Raw genomic sequence first — 17,637 nt, forward strand, 5'->3', positions numbered from 1 at the left:
TGCGGCGCTGAGGGGCGGGCGGGGGACGGCGCTGGGCGGAGGCGCTGAGGGCGCGCCCCCTCCCCGCCCCTCGCCCGCTCCCGCCGCCTCTCGCGAGGCCGCCCCCCCTCCCTGCCCGCGCGTCACCGGCGGAGCGGACGGGGACAACATGGCGGAGCGGCGGCGGCACAGGAAGCGCGTCCAGGTACCCGGGACTCCCCCTCCTCTCCATCCCTCAACCCCCGCCGGGCCCCGCGCGGCGCCTCTCGCTCCCCGTCCTCAGGGCGGCTTCCCCCGCTCCTCCGCGGCCTCCCCGTTTGCCAGACGGCGGCTGCAGGCGGCCCGCGGTGAGGGAGGGGAGCGCCCCGGTCTCGGGGCACCGGGGGCGCCTCAGGCCGCGGGGAGAGCCCGGGATGGCACGGGGCGAGCGGGTTTCCCTCAGAATTTTCTGGCAGATCGGTAAACTGTGCAAATAGAGCGCAGGTCGGAGCGTGTCGAGGGGCTGATGGGCGGCCAGTGGGGCCCCCCGGCACATCCGAGGCGCCTCCGCTTCATCCCCGTGGGGTCTGAGCCCTCAGAAGTTCTTCGTCTGTCGATGACCAAACAGAGAGATTTCAGGCTGTTCCCTGTTTATAATCGCCGTGGCACTCTCAGGATCGCACCCGTTACCGGTGTGAACAATAGCTTAGTGCGGGTTACACCAAAACACTCGGGAGCTGCACCTTCACCCGGCGTGTCCGGCCCGGGGATCGTAAGCAAAAGACGTGGGACAGATGGTAGAAGCATCTTAAAAGCAAACGTGCCCCAGCCAGGAAATGATGCGTTAAGGAAAGGAAATTAGCGTCTGGAAAACATAAACAAACAGCCGCATCTAAAAATAGACCTAATCAGCTTTGAGATCGTGTTAAAATGTAGTGATAATTGTGCGGTGGCACTGAGAGGCGAAGTGAAGGCTGCCGTGGTGCTTTCGCTTACCTGGAAGTCTGATGTGTCAGCAGGGAGTTTTACAGAGTTTTTAATGCATGTGTTGGGCACAGTTGCAGTATCAGTGACTATAATGCTTATTACTGTTGTGTATTATCAACACTAAGCCTAAACAGTGTTTGTTTGGGATTTATTGCTCTGCTGTAAGAGCAGATAATATTGACAGAGATCAGAGAGCCATTCAACAGTGTGCACTTCATATGTCACCCTTCTGCTTGGTTGCCCTCTCTCCTTTCTTATCTTTCCCCTTCCTAGCCCACTTTGCCTTCCCCCAAGAGGATGGACATCTGCCCATACTTGTAATGGTTCCTTTTTTCCTTTTAATTCAAATTATGGGGGCAGGGGGAGAATTACAAGGAGTAATTAATCAAAATCTTGTTAAACAAGCCTTATCCATCACAGCATTCGATGAATTATTGTAAAACATTACAGAATTATTCTCTTTTCGTGATTGTTATAGACTGTCCCTTTCCAAGGATGACGACGGCTCAATAAAGCATCCATCCAACCCAATTTAAATGCAGTTTAATGTTTTGTGTAACACCCAGGGCTGTGGTCTTGCAGGCAGTTAAGCACATACTTAATTTCCAGCCTGTTAGCAGTAAAAGTATTTCCTAGATTGTTAGTAATTAAATCGATGCCTGGGTGTTAACGCTTAAGGTCGTGGCCTAAATTTGTGATATAATTATGGAGATAAATGTGGATTTTGGTAGGTTCCCAGTGTATCTCAGCAACAATGGGAAGACAAGACCCTGAACAAAGAATACTGGTGAATGCCCAAGGGATGTTCTTAATTGGTCAGTGAGTAAAACAACACATGTTTTTCTTGGTAGTTGGTTTTGGGTTTGGGGTTTTTTTAAGCTTTTTGAACTTTATTGGTATAGTTGCAGCATAAGTATCATGTTTTCTGGCTAATGCTGGAAGTTTCTTCTTTTAAAATGAAGCATGGGATTTGTAGGTGCTTCAGTTGTTTTAGCAGGGTGTACTTAATTTAGTGTGATGTGTGCCCCTTAAGGAAGAGATTATTTGTCACACTGCAAGCGTGTCTGACACCTGAACACCCCACTGTTACTAAGCAGAGCTGTATTTCTCTACAGGAGTGAGGCTTTCGGGGGCAGGCGGTGTATTTAGCTGTGCTAGAGGCTGATGTAATGGAGCTCAATTACAATACCATGTGCACAGAACCTGTGTTTGGAATAATTTTCATAGGATTTTATGCCTGCCATCAAAATTGGAATCATGGTAATTGGGTCAGAGAGCTAGACATGAAAACAGCCTGAAAAGATAATTCTGTCCAGTCCACTCTGTGTGCTTCCCATCGGAAGTGGTCACAGGAAGGATGTGTTCTGTGGAATGTATTTTCATCGAAAGACAACGTTGCCCAGTCTGTGTTGCACAGTTTAGACTCTTCCTCTGAAAGTTGTGAAACTTGCAAAAATTTTAACTTCAAAAATTTGAACGAAGATATTTTAGAGGTAAAATTTTCCAAGTGTCATTCCTGGTGGTAATTTGACTGTAATTAACATAGAGATGAATTCGGATGCAGTAGTGAAAGGAGACTGGTCTGTAGGATGCAGATCACTCCCCCAGTGGCTCCCACAGGATTCAAAAGTCTGAAATCAAGAATGTTTGCTGTGTTTAAAGGACTAACTGAAAGAACAACAGCATATGTTTTCTAATGGCTGGTTTAATATTTTTATTTTAGCCACATACATCTCAAAAGATGGGAGATGGCTTTGAATGCCTGTTACTCCAGCAACCTGAACAAAGCTGTTTCATGTCTTGGAAAAACCCACAGTTCCATCCCTGTCCTGAAATATTCCCTTCACCACAAAACCCTCGGCGCTGGTTCCTGTGCCCGGCGCTGGGCCGGGTAACACGTGGCACTGTGTTGGCAGCTCTGCAGTGTGACTGTTAAGCAGGCATTAAGTTTTCATTACCTTGGCTGGGTTCCACCGTGCTCAGTTTTAGTCTCCCCGCGTCAAGTTTGGGTTTGATCTTTGCGTTGTGATCAACAGCGTTTGCCTCGCACCTTGTGCCGTGTCTTGCGCTCCAGAAATGTTCATGCACACAAACACCACCCCCGGGGACACAGCAAACAGCCCCTGGGCAGCTCTTGGGGCAGTGTCTCACTGCAAATTGGTGGCTGAGGTGGCATCAGTGACAGGTACTTTCCCTGTTGACTTTTTTCCCTTGATTGAAGCTCTGAGATTCTCCTGATGAAGGACATCTACTAATCATTAACTGTTGTGTCCTGTCAGGATTTGGGCTCTGCTGGAAGGAAAATGCAACAGCTGCATTGCTGCTCCTGTGCTACAGCTTTGTGTGAATGACTCTGGAAAGGATCTGCAGAAAGGACAATGCAGTGGCTTTCTAGTAATGCAGATTTTCATCCAGCTTGCCTGTTTGTCCTTATTTTCTCATAAATTCTGGTAAAGTTGAATGGGATAATAGCAAAGGAGAAAGGCTAAATAACTTCTTTGAAAGCTGAGTGGCATCAGGTGATAGAGGAGGAAAAAACAAAGATCAAGGGGGCAAAAAAACCTAGAAAAATAGGAATTAAAAGTAGCAGCCTGACTTGTCATTAAAACCAGGATCAGTTTTTTGGAAATTTTGAGTTACATCTTTGGAGGCGGGAAGGGAAAAAGTCGAAACAGCTGGCCTGGGGTTAGAAGGGGACTGAAGCTGGTGTGTTTTGGCTTCAGAGTACCTTACATTGCTCCTTGGATGTGTTTGAGAACTCTGTACGTTTACAGCTTTTGCTCAAAAAAATTAGCAATGGCTGAAAAGAAAGAATGAAGAAAACCAGTACTTCTATTTTTGTAGGATATGAACCAGACTGAAAAACATCTGCTAATCCTTTTCTGTAAAGAAAAGTTAATATTTTGTGGCCAGCACACGGCCGTGGTAATCCAGAAGAACTGGTTTCTCCACATGGCTCTGCCACAGTTTCTTTTAAGAGACCTGGGGCAATCCTTGTACTGATCATCAGTGCAGGAGTCCAGCAGTTTTAGGTTTATTAATCACTCAAGAAAACACAGATGGAGTCCTTAGAGCAAGTCCTAAGATCCTGATGGGTTTGTTTCCCCCCTACCCACTCCCACCCAGCGATCCAGTCATGCCAGTTCTGTGCTGCTTCTCTGCCCTGCTGCACCTTGGTTTATTTTAGACAAAGAATAAATGTCTCAGCAGAACGGATGAGCAGCACCCCCTCCCCTGCCCAGAACATCCAGTCTAAGGTTCTGACAGTCACCAGGGAAGGGGAAAAGATAATCCTGCAGTTCAGCCCAAGCTGTGATGTGCTCAGCCCATCTCCAGAGAAGAGAACCCTGTTGCAGCTGCAGTGTCCCTGCAGTACGAGGAGAGGTGTGTGGAATGGAACCTGGGTTAGCACAGTGTCGTTTTTGATGTTGCCTTTCATCTTGAAAAACAGGCTGCACATGATAAATGTGCTTCAGATTTCTTCTTTTCCTTATCTGAAAACTGTATAAACTATTAGGCTTGAGCACTCTGCTGTGAGGGATGGTGTTCTGAAAATCTAAGAGCAAAGAAATAAGCTAGATATTCATTTTATTGAAATAAAAGAATTTTGATGACCCCTTTAAAACACAGGAGCATAAATCCTTGTAATGCATTTGTCTGCACATGAAATAACTTACCTTGTTAGTGACACTCATTATTTACTCTCTTCTGATTTTCCAGAAACCTTGTTTACATTACAGACCTGTGGAAGGAAATTATCCTGTCTTTGGTCATAGCTGTCTTCTCACAACTGTGATGCAAAGGGGGAATAAAATGAGTGAAATTTCCAAACCAGAAATGTCCTCTGGCCTCTTGTATTCCATTGAGCATTCCAGGAGTAAGAAAGCCTGAACAGCTCCAACTTAGGTAGAGTTGAAGGGGAGAAGGAAGCTCGTGGGCACACCAGTTTCAGTAGCTCAGTTCAGATGTTATTTGTGATGTGGACAGGCTGCAGTCCCAGCTGGGGGTTGAATTAACTGGGAACTACATCAATGTATTGAAGGCAGTTCAGAATGCACTGTGCTGTACTTTGATGTGGGAGATAGTGGTAAATAATTCGATTAGGATTTTCCCTTCTGTGGGTCTGGAACATCCCTGGGCTTGAAAATCTCAAAGTTTTATGAATTCATATAGAGCAGGATTGTGATTGAAAATTATTCTTTAAAATGTCATTGCATTCCTAGTAAGTCACTAGGCTGAGCACTCACTGCTTTTCCTCTCTGTAGGTGGAGTTCTTCTGTCTAGACAAATAAGAAGTTTGGGTTGATTTTATTTTTAATGGCATTCTCCCAGAGTTTGTAAGTTATCAGTAAATCTTTAAACTTCACATGCTGTCTAGTGACAACATGCATTTTTCAATATCTAAAACTAAAGTAGATCCAATAGTTTAAACAAAATCTAGAGTAGAAGTATTCGAAAGTTTGACATTATTTTTTATTACTTTAAAACAGTTTAATCATAGAATTTTAATTAAGACATCTTCAACATTCTAGAAATAGGTTGAGATGTTTCCTGAATCTTTGTCTTTCCTATGAAAGCAAACTTTAAATAGCAGGAAGTTTTCATATTCCTTTTTAAGACTGTGTTACCTGGTTTAAAGCTTTATAATTTTTTCAGAACTACCCCTTGATTAATTTGTTTAATCTTTTCCTAAATGCCTAAGGAGGCTTAAAGTGCCTGGATCTGGGCGGTTTTTACAACTGAACACAAAGTTTGATTGAACTGCAACTTTGAAAAGTTGTGGCCAGGATTCTGAACTTTGGTTGATTTCACTTTATGAGGAAATATAATATTATTTTCTGTCAATCATATGTTTTAATATTTTAGCAGAAACCTGGCTGTGCAAACAGAGGGATGAAAATAGGATGAAAAATGGGGATTAAATTGCAGGGGACACATTCTCAGTTAAACTGTGGCAGTCTCTCTCACAGGGAAGCTTTTCTTGTTACGAAACCATCCCAGAGAAAGGACAAAGCAATAGATAGAAAGGAGCAAGAAAATCTCCTGGTGCCAGCCCCGGCCTGTGTAGTGCATCACATGACCCTGCAGAATCATAAATATTTTAGGAAGAAGGAGAAAAACCACCTTATCAGGGGAATTAACACTGAGGTGAATATCTGCAGCTTCTCTGACTGTTTTACTCTCTGTGCCATGAAGAACAGTTGCCCTGTGAATTGTTTCAAATTTAATTGATACCAAACTTGGTGCCATCGTCGGCGATTTACAGTTACTGGGACAACTGTACCATGTAAGAGGACATCAAACCACACAATATAAACTATGTGCAAACGTGCACGGTCAGGGAATGGTTTTCTGTGAGTTATCTGATGTCTGATACACATTTTAAAAATGTAAAAAAAAAGGATTGAACAGGGAGAAGGAGATAATATAATCCCTTTGAGGACTGTTAGGATCATCTGGCTTAATTTGGGCACATGTTTGTTAAACTAACTGGGGAATGTGAGAGCATGTTTCTGCTTACATATAGAGGATTTAGACTTTTAAAAATCTCAGAGCTGACAAACCACAGTGTCTTTTGGTCATTTGGATACCTTATGTCTGGATTATTCTCTTTAAAAATTGTCCTCAGACAGGAAAAGCAACAATCTCCTCTAGGAGGATATTCATTAACCAGTTGATTTTGAAAGTTAGCTGTGCAAACTGTTGAAAATTAACAACTCTTACCATCTGAAGCTTTTATTCTGGTGTAACAACATCTATTTGACCTTGCATTTTCACTTCACATGCTGCTTGTGATATTATGATTATACATCTTAAAAGTGGTAATGGAGGTTGTATATGTTTATTGGCCTTTAGGAACATTATGTCTTTAAATAAACCGATTTTGTTGGGTTTTTTTAATTCCTGTAAATGACCAATCTGGTTTGTGGCTTGTATAATCTATTTCCTTGGGCAGCAGGAGAAGAACAGGTACAGAAGAGGTGCTGCAGTCTGGAAAGATGTCCCTGTTACTGATCCACAAGTAGCAGGAGGGGCTGGAGAATTAAACCGTACAGATTAAAAGAACTCTTATAGGAAGGAATTTTGAGGAAGTTTGCCTGAATCACTTTAATATCGCAGTTTATTTTTTTTCAGATGTGTTTTTGTGAAGCAGGAACATTAGAAAGTTCTTCCATTCCTGCTTGCAAATGTTAGATCTTAATTTTACATAATTGAAAGTCCCATCTCGGTCCTTCTGCCTTACACATCTCTGAGTTCTGCTACCTCTGCAAGGTGGTACAAGCACAGAATTCATGAATGTATGCAGACTGAGGGCTCCTTTTTCATATGGCATCTGTCCAGATGTTCCTGTGCTTTATCCTGCTGTGCCTCCTACTCTGTAGATTGGAAGAATCTCCTCAAGCGTGCTCTGAAGTTTAAGTCATTTTGTAGTCGTGCAGTCGCACATAAATTTTCTATCAAATCTTTCGGCTTCTTTTCAACATGATTTTCTCGTTTCTCATGTGAAATTCAGGCTGCTCTGTGTTCTGTCAGTCTGCCTACATTGCTGTCATTTCATACATGCTCATTCCTCCCTGTTTCCTTTGTTCCCAGCTTCACAACTGTTCCCATCCCATTCGTGTGCCTTAAGCAGCTTCCCATGTGCCCACTGCTTTCCTCTTAGGTCCTCCTTTACTTTGCTCTTCTTCAGAGCTGTTAAAGAGTTCTTAGTTTCACCTTCAGATCCTCTAACTTAAAAATTCCTGCTTTATGTAGACAGAGGGTTCTCGGGGAAAAAATGCCTTGACCTATTTTCACATCCTTTATATTTTATTTATTATTTATATATTGCCATGAAATAATGAGGACTTTGCAACATCAGATTTTTGAGCCCAAATGAATGATAATCCCATGTGTTTAAAACTGTACTAATTTCTGACTGTTCCCACTGTAGGAAGTTGGTGAGCCATTCAAGGAGGAGAAGGCTGTTGCTAAATACTTGCGCTTCAACTGTCCAACAAAATCCACCAACATGATGGGTCACCGAGTTGATTATTTTATTGGTAGGCTCACTTTTAACCAGATAATTAACATTTCTTCTAGCTCTGTACTTGGAGGGCGGGAGAGGCTGCTTTGATTTTATTATTGGTGCTTTATCTAATAATTACTGATCTTACGGTTTGGGTTTGAAAACTTATCAAGGCCTTAGGAAGCCATAAAATTAATCTCATCAGCTTGGAGTAAACACAATAACGTTTTCACTCTGTGATTTAAAGGTGTGTAGTTGTCAAGAGTGATGCATGTCAGAGTAGGGACCAGTCTTACTTTAAAGATTTGAAAGGATGTGGAACATCACCAGAACTGACTGGTCAGTGTGGTTCAAGGCATGTAGACTAAATGTTAAAATAAATGTTAATTTTAATGCATTTTTAATTCCATTTTTTCCTCTAGCCTCAAAAGCTGTGGATTGCCTCCTGGATTCTAAATGGGCAAAGGCAAAGAAAGGAGAAGAGGCTCTATTTACAACCCGAGAGTCTGTAGTTGATTACTGCAACAGGTATGACCCAGACTAACTCCTCAGTGTCATTAATGACTGTAGTTGAGAAGATATTGTAGTTATTTGGGAACCAATGTAAGCTAGACTTCGTGCATCCTAAAACTTGTGTGGTTGTATGCAAAAATAATGTATTTTTATTGCAGTGTTTGAGGGTGGAAAAGATGTAGTTTCATCATCTTTTTTCTCAAAACTCTCAGGCTTTCATTACACTGCTTGGGGCAGCAAGGTAAACTGAAGGATTTTCCTGAATATTGTCAGTATTACACACACACACACACACACACACATATATACACTTGCAATAAGGTCTGTTTGTAGCTGACATGGATGGAATACTTGCACATGTACCACAGGTTCCACAGAGCAGTTCTGTTTATTGTACTCACCAAGGAACTCAGTAAGCCCTGAGAGATAATTAAATGGACCTGGTGGCTTTCTGTCTCCTACATCTTATGTATTCATCTATAACTGCAAAATGCTGCCACAGAAAAGTACATTTCTTACCCAGTTTTGAACAGATGAACCAAAAAAAAAAGCAAAGCAACAGGCAAGACATGGGATAATTAGGTCTGGTGTGTGTAGTAAATAGAGCAGATGATGGTGACCTCTGCCTTCCAGTCATGCTATTCGTGATTATGTTAGAGAAGGAATCTAGGTTGGTGTCTAATAACATAATTGAGTGTAAATGTTGTTATCACAGCCGCACTTAAATGTATCATTTAACTCTTTTTCATTTTAAGACTCCTGAAAAAACAGTTCTTTCATCGAGCGTTGAAAGTGATGAAAATGAAGCCTGACAAGGATACAAAGAAAGAAAAGGAAAAAGGAAAGGCTGAGAGTGGGAAGGAAGAGGAGAAAAAGAGCAAGAAGGAAAGTGGCAAAGATGAAAAAACCAAGAAGGAGAAAGAAAAGGAAAAGAAAAAGGATGGTGAAAAAGAGGAGTGCAAGAAGGTAAGAACTGCCTGTAAGAGAAGAGTCAAACCTGTAACAAATGCATTAACCAATTGTTAAGATCACATTGGCTGAAAAATACAGTTGGTTATTCTAAAATATGACTTATCTTTTTTTCCTGTTTTCATCTCTAAAATATACTGCTTTTTTTTGTTACCTTTTGAATTGTTCTTATTTAAATCTAGATCAAAAAAAAGACTTGAGTTGGCCTTTGTGCACCTCGTCATCTTCTAGTGTGGGCTGAGTTAATCCAAACCTGCTCCTCCCCAAGGAGGCTTTGTACCTCAGTTAGCATGGAATGACACATGTGCATGTGACCAAACATCTAAAACCAGCACAGCTGCACAAGTGAAACACAAACAGTTTTGCAGTGTTTGGTAACAAGAATGTTTGGAATGTAATATTTGGTATGTGGTGCCTGTAACTGGCTGTGTAATAGATGCCCTGTTGTGTGACAGCTCCTTACTGAGCTGCATCCTGCCTCGTCTTACTTGATGTTTCAGGTTCAAACTATTGTTACTGAACAAGTTTTCATGTGTGTTTTTTCATGTTTTCATTCCTGATTTATTTTGTTACTTATTTTATTATAAGCAGAACAGAATTCCTAAATTAAAATGTTAGGGACCTGCAGGAGAAACTGGATGAGTGGAGGTGGTTTTTCTTCTATGTATAGTGGTCTGAATCAGTGAGAATTGGTAGGACAGTGCTCCAAAGTTATTCCCATTCAGACACTCCTCTCACATTTAGTGAGAGTATACTCTGTCTACAAAGGTTTGGATTTCAGAAAAAATTTACATGGCTAAGAAAGAATTAGAACAGTCTGGCTGCAGTGTCCGCACAGAAGCCAGTGTAAGATAACCCAGCTCCTGAGGTGCTGCAAAATGCTGATTATGAAAGTTATGAGCTCCTCCAATCTGCTGTCATCAGGGGAGGTACATTATTAAATGTAATGTTAATTTTTAAACTAGTCATTATTTATTGAGCAGATATGTAGTGGATTATATAAGGTAGTGAGTAGGAACTTGAACAACAACTCAGGATCAAAATCAGAAAATTAGTTTAGCACAATGAAGTAAGGAAAGAGAAGGAAATGGGAGACAGGGAGCAGGAATAACAAGGTCCAGAAAGAGATTGAAGAGGACAGAGAATAAACAGGCAGAAACTGATTTTGCCAGGATGTTCTTGTGGTAAATATGGCACCAAAGTACCAAATAACTCTAATGAGGTCAGTGATGGTGAAGTGTTCCCTGCTCTTGATCTCTGTGCAGACTTCCTGGTAATGCCAGCCCAGCTTTGCTATGCATTTGAAAAGACAATGTAATCCTGAAGTCATAGTCTGCTCTTTAGATACTAATTAAAAATAAAATTTCTCTTTCCTTACAATTTTCCTTTATTTTTGAGGTACCCAGATGGTAATAATTAAGAGTAGGACGAAAGGAAGCATCTTTACTTTTAAAAAAAATTGTGAATGTGATCTTAAGTTTGTGAAAAGTTATCAGACTAAATTAACATAGTAGAAATTAAAACCTCTTAATTTTTGTAATTTTTATATATATAATAATTCATATATATATAATGTATACATCATAATTTATACATATGATTTTATAGATGTAGGTAAAAATATTTGTTTGTCCTCAGGATGAGACTCCAGGAACACCCAAGAAAAAGGAAACTAAGAGGAAATTTAAACTTGAGCCACATGAAGACCAAGTTTTCTTGGATGGAAATGAGGTAAGATTTATGGGTACTTTCCAACTTTGAATGTCACTGTGCTATTGTCAGAAAATAGCTTCATTTACTCGATTTCTGCAAACTCCTTCTTGACATGCTGAAAGAAAAATTCATGGCAATGTGATGGCTGATCTTGAAACCAGAGTTTTAGATATTTACCAGGAGGGTAGAGACATATACATGTAGGACAGTAGCTTGAAGAAATCTAAAAGAAAATTTGATTTACCAGTAATTCAGTGTTGGTGGCCGTGAGGTGAGACGTTTGTCCCTGGGCTGTTGGAGCTGGCCCTGCCTGGGGCAGGAGGGTGGGTCAGAGACTCCTGAGGCCCCTCCAGCACAAGTTATCCCCCAGCCACTGCCATGCCAGGATAGTTCCAACCCAAACACGAGCCTTTCAGAGCATGATGTTCAGTTGCAGGAGGGGAAATAAAAAATACCTGCCTGACCTTGTGATCTGAGCAGGCAGGTGACACTCAGGCATTCCTGAATTCTCATCCTGGCTTTACAACTGAAATGGTGGCCTTAAATACTTCTCTGTGCTTTGCTTTTCTGGAAGACAAAAGAACTTAATTGTTTACCAGCTCTGTAATGTACAGAGTCACATTTCTCCTTCTATAGTTTTGGATGAGTGGCAAGTTTTACTGTGCTGTGTTGATGCTGTGTGTGGCTGTACTGGAATTTCCCCTTGGATTCTTGTATTCCTTTGGTTATAAAACATACACAGCAGCAAATTCCATAAGTAAATCACTTGTGTGAAAAAATGTACTTCCCTTATGTATCTTGTTTTTACTCTTTTCAGTCAGTTCTTTTACACTGCCTTGCTGTTTCATGCTGTTTCATGCCATCTCCTGTGGAATCACACCTAACTCTGATCCTCCCTGTTGTCTTTACATGGAGTGCCTGGGATAGTCTGGCATTCCAAATGGGGCTGCACCACAGCATTTGCAGTATCACAGTATTTACTGCTTAACATCAGTTCCTATTTTGTTTTATTAACGAGATGGATTTTTTTAAGAACTGCAACTCCCAAGAGGTTTTTTTTAAGTAATTTTTTTTTTTTTTAGCTAATTTAGAGCCAGTTCTTGTGTATTTGCATTAGAGCTGTTTTTTCCCTTTTCTTCATTATTTTGCTCTTACAAACACAGGATATCACACACTCTCTTACTGCCCAGTCACGATCTTCAGCTTGTTTGGGCTCACAGAACAGCTGACTGGCAGCAGCTACACCGAGTACAGTCAACTTTGCCCCCCTGTGAGAAGCACAATGTCAGATACTTGTTGATCACACTGAATCCCCACTGCCTCCCAGGTGTCCTTCTGGGAGTTCTTACTGACACATCTGCAACGAGGGATGCTGGTTTCTAGCAATCAGCAGCTTCTTTTCAGAGTTATAAGCTCAGATTCAAGCTGTTTAGCTTGCTAAGAAAAAAAAAACCTATTTTTCTAGTTCAGAAAATCCTGCACTTTACCAAGAAGTTTTTTATTTAATATGGTTGAGCAGCTCTGATTCAAATGACCCACAGTCCTCACACAGACATTTGTCACTGAGTGTCACAGCTGCAGACACTGAGGTAACACTGGCTGTGGGACGGAGGGGGCAGTGACACTGATCTGAGCCCAGCACATGGGCTGGGGTTTTGGCCTCCTGCTTTGTTCCAGGTGTTCAGTCTGGGCTTTTTTCTCTTCAAAGCTCACAGGCCTTTTTGTTACCCCTTGGTGGACCTGAGAAGCTTTTCACTCTTTTGCAGAACTGTTTTTGGCTTCATGCTCAACAACGTTATTGAATAAAGATAAAACCAAAACTTGATTTCAGGTATTTTTCTGAATATTTCATTTTCCCGTCAGTTCTGCTGTCTGATTGTTTTGCCCAGGATTACATCACCTGTTAGTTACCCTTCCTGGGAATCACGACCCCTTGCCCTGCTCCAGTGCTGACTGCAGGGCACCAAGCACTGCAGCCTGGCAGTGAGTATTTGGGTGAGGGGATAAATGAGATGTTTATCAGAGATCTTGTTTTCTGACTGTAAACCAGGTCATTTCTGTTGTAGGTGTATGTGTGGATCTATGACCCTGTTCACTTTAAAACTTTTGCCATGGGACTTGTACTTGGTAAGTCAGAGTAGACACGAGTTGTTGATTTGTGTTGCCTTAAGCTAACCAGGGGGTGTTGTCCAATGGGCAAATATGGGTTATATGGAAATATGAACTATGTTATTAATTTGTAGAACTGTATTTGTGTAGGATAAGCCAAATCAGCCAATTTTTTTAATCTAAATTAGTGCAGATGTTAACTGAACCAGTGACCTGACAGACCATCCACGGTACTGGTGGTCCAACACATTCCAGCTTCCTCACCTTGAGGGAGCCACCTTTCCTGAGAATCCATGTCATCCTTTGGGGCCACTGTTAGGCCTTTGACCTGTCCTTGGGGTCACCACGATCTCCCCCTAGCAGTTCCTGCTGCACTGGTCCCAGCAGCTCCCTGCTCACCCTTTGGCTCCAGCCCTCTCCCAGAGCTGCTCTCTTGGCTCCCTTGGCCAAGTGCAGCCACTTGGAGCTGCTGAATGAGGTGTCTCTACCCGGTACAAAACCAGACAGAAATACTGTCAGCTCACCCTGTGCTAAGCCAATATCTTGAATGAACAGTAAGCCTGGAACCTCTGTACACGTGCCAGGGAAAACTAACGATGCTCCTCCTGCTTGTGTTCTCCCCTCCTGCCCAGTGATTGCTGTGATAGCCGCCACGCTGTTCCCGCTCTGGCCCGCCGAGATGCGCGTCGGTGTTTATTACCTCAGCGTGGGCGCGGGCTGCTTTGTCGCCAGTATTCTGCTCCTTGCCGTCGGTGAGTGTCGGGCGGGCGGAGCCTGCAAGGGCAGAGGCACAGCCTGGCTCTTCCCCGGGCTCGGAGCTGGGCGGTCCCACGTCCCAGGACGTTGTTTGTCGGATCCTGTGTGCGTTTCCCTCCCGGCCACCGGGTGTCACAGTTGTGCCACGGGAAGAAGGAGATCTCGGGCTCGTGTCACCTGTTGGTGTTTCCCGTGTAGTGCAGATTCGTTTGCTGCCTGTTTAAACAAAAAGGAGCAAAAGGACCCCAGAAATGCACACAAGAACAGATTCTATGGTGAGAATGGTGTCACCAGGATTTTAAAGGTTTCTTTGGTTTTATTTCTGTAGCAGAGGGATTAAGGGCCAAATCAGAGATAAGATCCATGGTTAGTGGGATGGGGGAGACGTGGTAAGAACAAACTATTCCAGTGCTATTGCGGAATGAGGGATTTTCCCCCGACGTCACCCAGTCCCTGGCTTGGGGTGGGCATCTCCTACCCAGTGGTTGTACATTCTGTGTGTTCATAACAAAACCCAGCATCTCCCTTGTTCTCATACAGCTCGCTGCATCCTTTTCCTGATCATCTGGCTCATCACTGGAGGAAGGCATCACTTCTGGTTCCTGCCAAACCTGACAGCAGACGTGGGATTCATTGACTCCTTCAGGCCCCTGTACACACACGAATACAAAGGACCAAAAGCAGACTCAAAGAAAGAGGAAAAATCAGAATCCAAAAAGCAGCAAAAATACGACAGCGAGGAGAAATCAGATAGTGAGAAGAAGGAAGAGGAGGATGGGAAAACAGAAGGCACGAGGAACTCGGGAACAGAGGGCTCAGGAGGGGAGCGACACTCAGACACTGACAGTGACAGGCGCGAAGATGACAGGTCCCAGCACAGTAGTGGCAATGGAAACGACTTTGAAATGATCACAAAAGAGGAACTGGAACAGCAAACAGATGAAGGGGATTGCGAGGAGGAAGAGGAGGAAGATACTGAAAGTAGGCCTTCACATGGAAAATCATAACTCACTGTGGTTTGGGACTAAGTATGTGCAAATGGTTGGATTTTCTTTGTTGGCTGATCACCAAAACATAGACCATACAGTAGCATCTTCGTTTGCTGAAATATACGTGTTACCAAACAGTTTTATATCTAGTTCCTTCATTTTTTTTTTTTAACCATTAACTTGATTACTTGGTACTATGTTAATCATTAATATCCATTTACAGAAGTTTTATCAATCTGACAAGTTTTTTATTGATTGATAGATTGCCCAGATTGTCCTCAAACATACTGAAAAACATCGTTTTCTGGTACTTGCATAACTGGTCAATTAGTTTAGCTTCTCAAACTTGCTTTTGTAAACCAGGTAAAAGTTGAATGACCAAATTTCAGATTATTCCTAGTTATACTCATTTGATAGTTAGGTAAAGCCCTTCTTAGCCCACAGCTTTCTTGATATTTTTCTTGATTTTGTTTTCGAAAGATTGTGAGAACTTTCCTAAGAAAACTAGTTTTAGCAGAAGTATTTTGCTGACAATAGAGGAGCTGGTAGTGCTGAATTTGGCTGCAGTGTCTCTGTTCTCCAGCCCATGTGCCAGCAACTGAGGAAATCCAAACTGGTTTTGTGCATCCGGTGCACAGAGAGACGTCATCTCCTGCAGGGGAAGGAAGCAGCACAGTTTGGAAATAATGGCTGTTTTCTTTCTCCTGCTCCATCATAATTAAGAAAAAAAAAATGTATTCTGTACATAATTTACAAATAAAGCAAACCATTTACTTTAACTGCTACTTATTATTTAGAGATTTGATCCAGCATTCAGTTTGTATTCTTGAAGCCATTTTGTGGTGTATCTATGGGAGAAATGCAAGTCAAGAGGACCTCACAGAATATTTGTGTATGATTGGTAGCTGTTCCACAAGAGCTTTAGTTTTGTGCCAACATTCCATGTATTTGAGTAAATTGATCTTTATTAAATGAAAGCAAACACCAGAGCTGTATGGATGCCTTAATGTTAAACCTCTCTGTACTCTGGAACTGGAGTAGTTTTAAGCTGAAGAGGCAGGAGAGTGTTGTTCTGCTCCAAAAGCTGGGTGACTCAGAGCTGATATGAAGTGACCATTAATGATTTGTTTATAAATCCCTTTGGAGCAGCTGGTGGGGTTTCTCCTGTGCATCCCTCCCTGCTGCCTGTGTGGAGGATGGACTGCAGGATCTGCCTAAAGCATGGAAGAAGTTAAGACTCGGCGTCTTTCCTCTCGATGACTTGAACTGTAGACTGATTGTCTCCCCAGCCCACTCAGAGAAGATAAGGGTAAGCTTGACGTTTTCATATCAGACTTAAAGAACTTTTTTCCCTTATCCTAAATTGCTTCCCATCCTTCCAGCGTCGGCGTTCTGGATGAAGATACTAATTTTTCAGATCGTGCAAATATCTACATCATCGTGAGCGCATTGATAAACAATTCATGGATATGGTGTATTTGCTTCTTAAATCTCCTGAATAATTACTCCATAAGGAAGCAGATAAATTGGATCACTTTTTTATTAATATAGCAAAAAATTAAAGGACCCATTAACTAAACAGATTGACTCCTGGCCACTTGTGTGTTGTCACTGATTAAAGTAGCAAATGAAATGCTGTTGTACTGACTGGGGGGTGTGTGTGGTGGGGAGAGCAGAACCTGCTCTGGGGGCTCACAGGGGGCAGCCCTGGCCAGTTTTTAAAGAAAATGTAGTGGCTTTAAGTTGTTTCAAGTACTTTTCCTCCTCTAAGTGAAATAATGTCTTCAGGGCCTCGCTGAGAAAATAAAGTTGAAATGGTCAGATAATAAATACTCCTGTAATGGTGCCATCTGCTCCCTGTTCACTGCACAGGTGCCACGTGCCAGCACTGCCCACCTGGGGACAAGTGTTTGGGGCTCAGAATTAACCACCAAACATTTGTGCTGTCACCTTAAGAGAGTTCCAGGCTCCCATGGCTTAGAAATTGAATTGTCCTCAAACTCTTCCACTTGATCTGCTGTGAACAGCTCTGAACCTGTGAGGTGGTGTGAAGATAGAGCTCTGGGTAGTGGTTAAGGAAAGGACTTGTGACTCATTACTGTAATCTAGTTTTCCTAGAAATATCCCCCCAGTACTTCTGAATTATTTTGGAACAAGGTAATGAGAGAAGTGATTACAACATGCTAGTAACAGTAAAATTATGGGTGGACTTAAGGTATCCTGACAAACATTTCCAGTCCAAAGAGAAAATCACAAAGGGACTTGGCCACCTTTAGTTAATTATCAAGACATTTTCATATCGAGCATTTCAAAGTTCTTAATGATTTGGACTTTTAACAATTACTGGTAAAACACAAATGTATTTAATGTAGACAGCATTTGGCAGAGATATTACACCCAAGTGTGCTCTGCTCTGGTACACATACAATAACACCTGCTCACTTGTGGTGTTCTAGGGTCCTTAAACAGAGGCAGATCTTTCTCTAGCAATTAAGAAACAAAAATATTATTTGATGAACTCACTTATTTCTTGTATCTGTAGAAAAGTTACAGCAGTGGGGTGGGATGCTTGTGATGATAAATAGTTTTCAAACAGTGAAGTACCTTTGTAGCAGCAGATCAGGGAAAGCATTT

The 17,637-nt window shown here is 42.2% G+C and overlaps 1 protein-coding gene and 1 long non-coding RNA gene across 2 annotated transcripts; both read left to right on the forward strand.

The window, feature by feature from the left end:
• The first annotated feature begins 85 nt into the window (after positions 1-85).
• On the forward strand, positions 86-16,599 carry SEC62 (SEC62 homolog, preprotein translocation factor). Its single transcript, XM_032697734.1, has 8 exons — positions 86-184; positions 7,880-7,988; positions 8,377-8,482; positions 9,223-9,433; positions 11,075-11,167; positions 13,216-13,276; positions 13,891-14,010; positions 14,555-16,599. Exons 1-8 carry the CDS (start codon positions 149-151, stop codon positions 15,019-15,021), a joined length of 1,203 nt encoding a protein of 400 aa, XP_032553625.1. The 5' UTR covers positions 86-148; the 3' UTR covers positions 15,022-16,599.
• Positions 240-6,343, forward strand: LOC116791575. The gene is made up of 2 exons (XR_004358785.1): positions 240-1,760; positions 2,669-6,343. It is a non-coding gene; the product is annotated as an uncharacterized LOC116791575 (long non-coding RNA).
• Positions 16,600-17,637: the final 1,038 nt, after the last annotated feature.

This window comes from Chiroxiphia lanceolata, chromosome 10 (assembly GCF_009829145.1).
Source record: "Chiroxiphia lanceolata isolate bChiLan1 chromosome 10, bChiLan1.pri, whole genome shotgun sequence".
Lineage (NCBI taxonomy): Eukaryota > Metazoa > Chordata > Aves > Passeriformes > Pipridae > Chiroxiphia > Chiroxiphia lanceolata.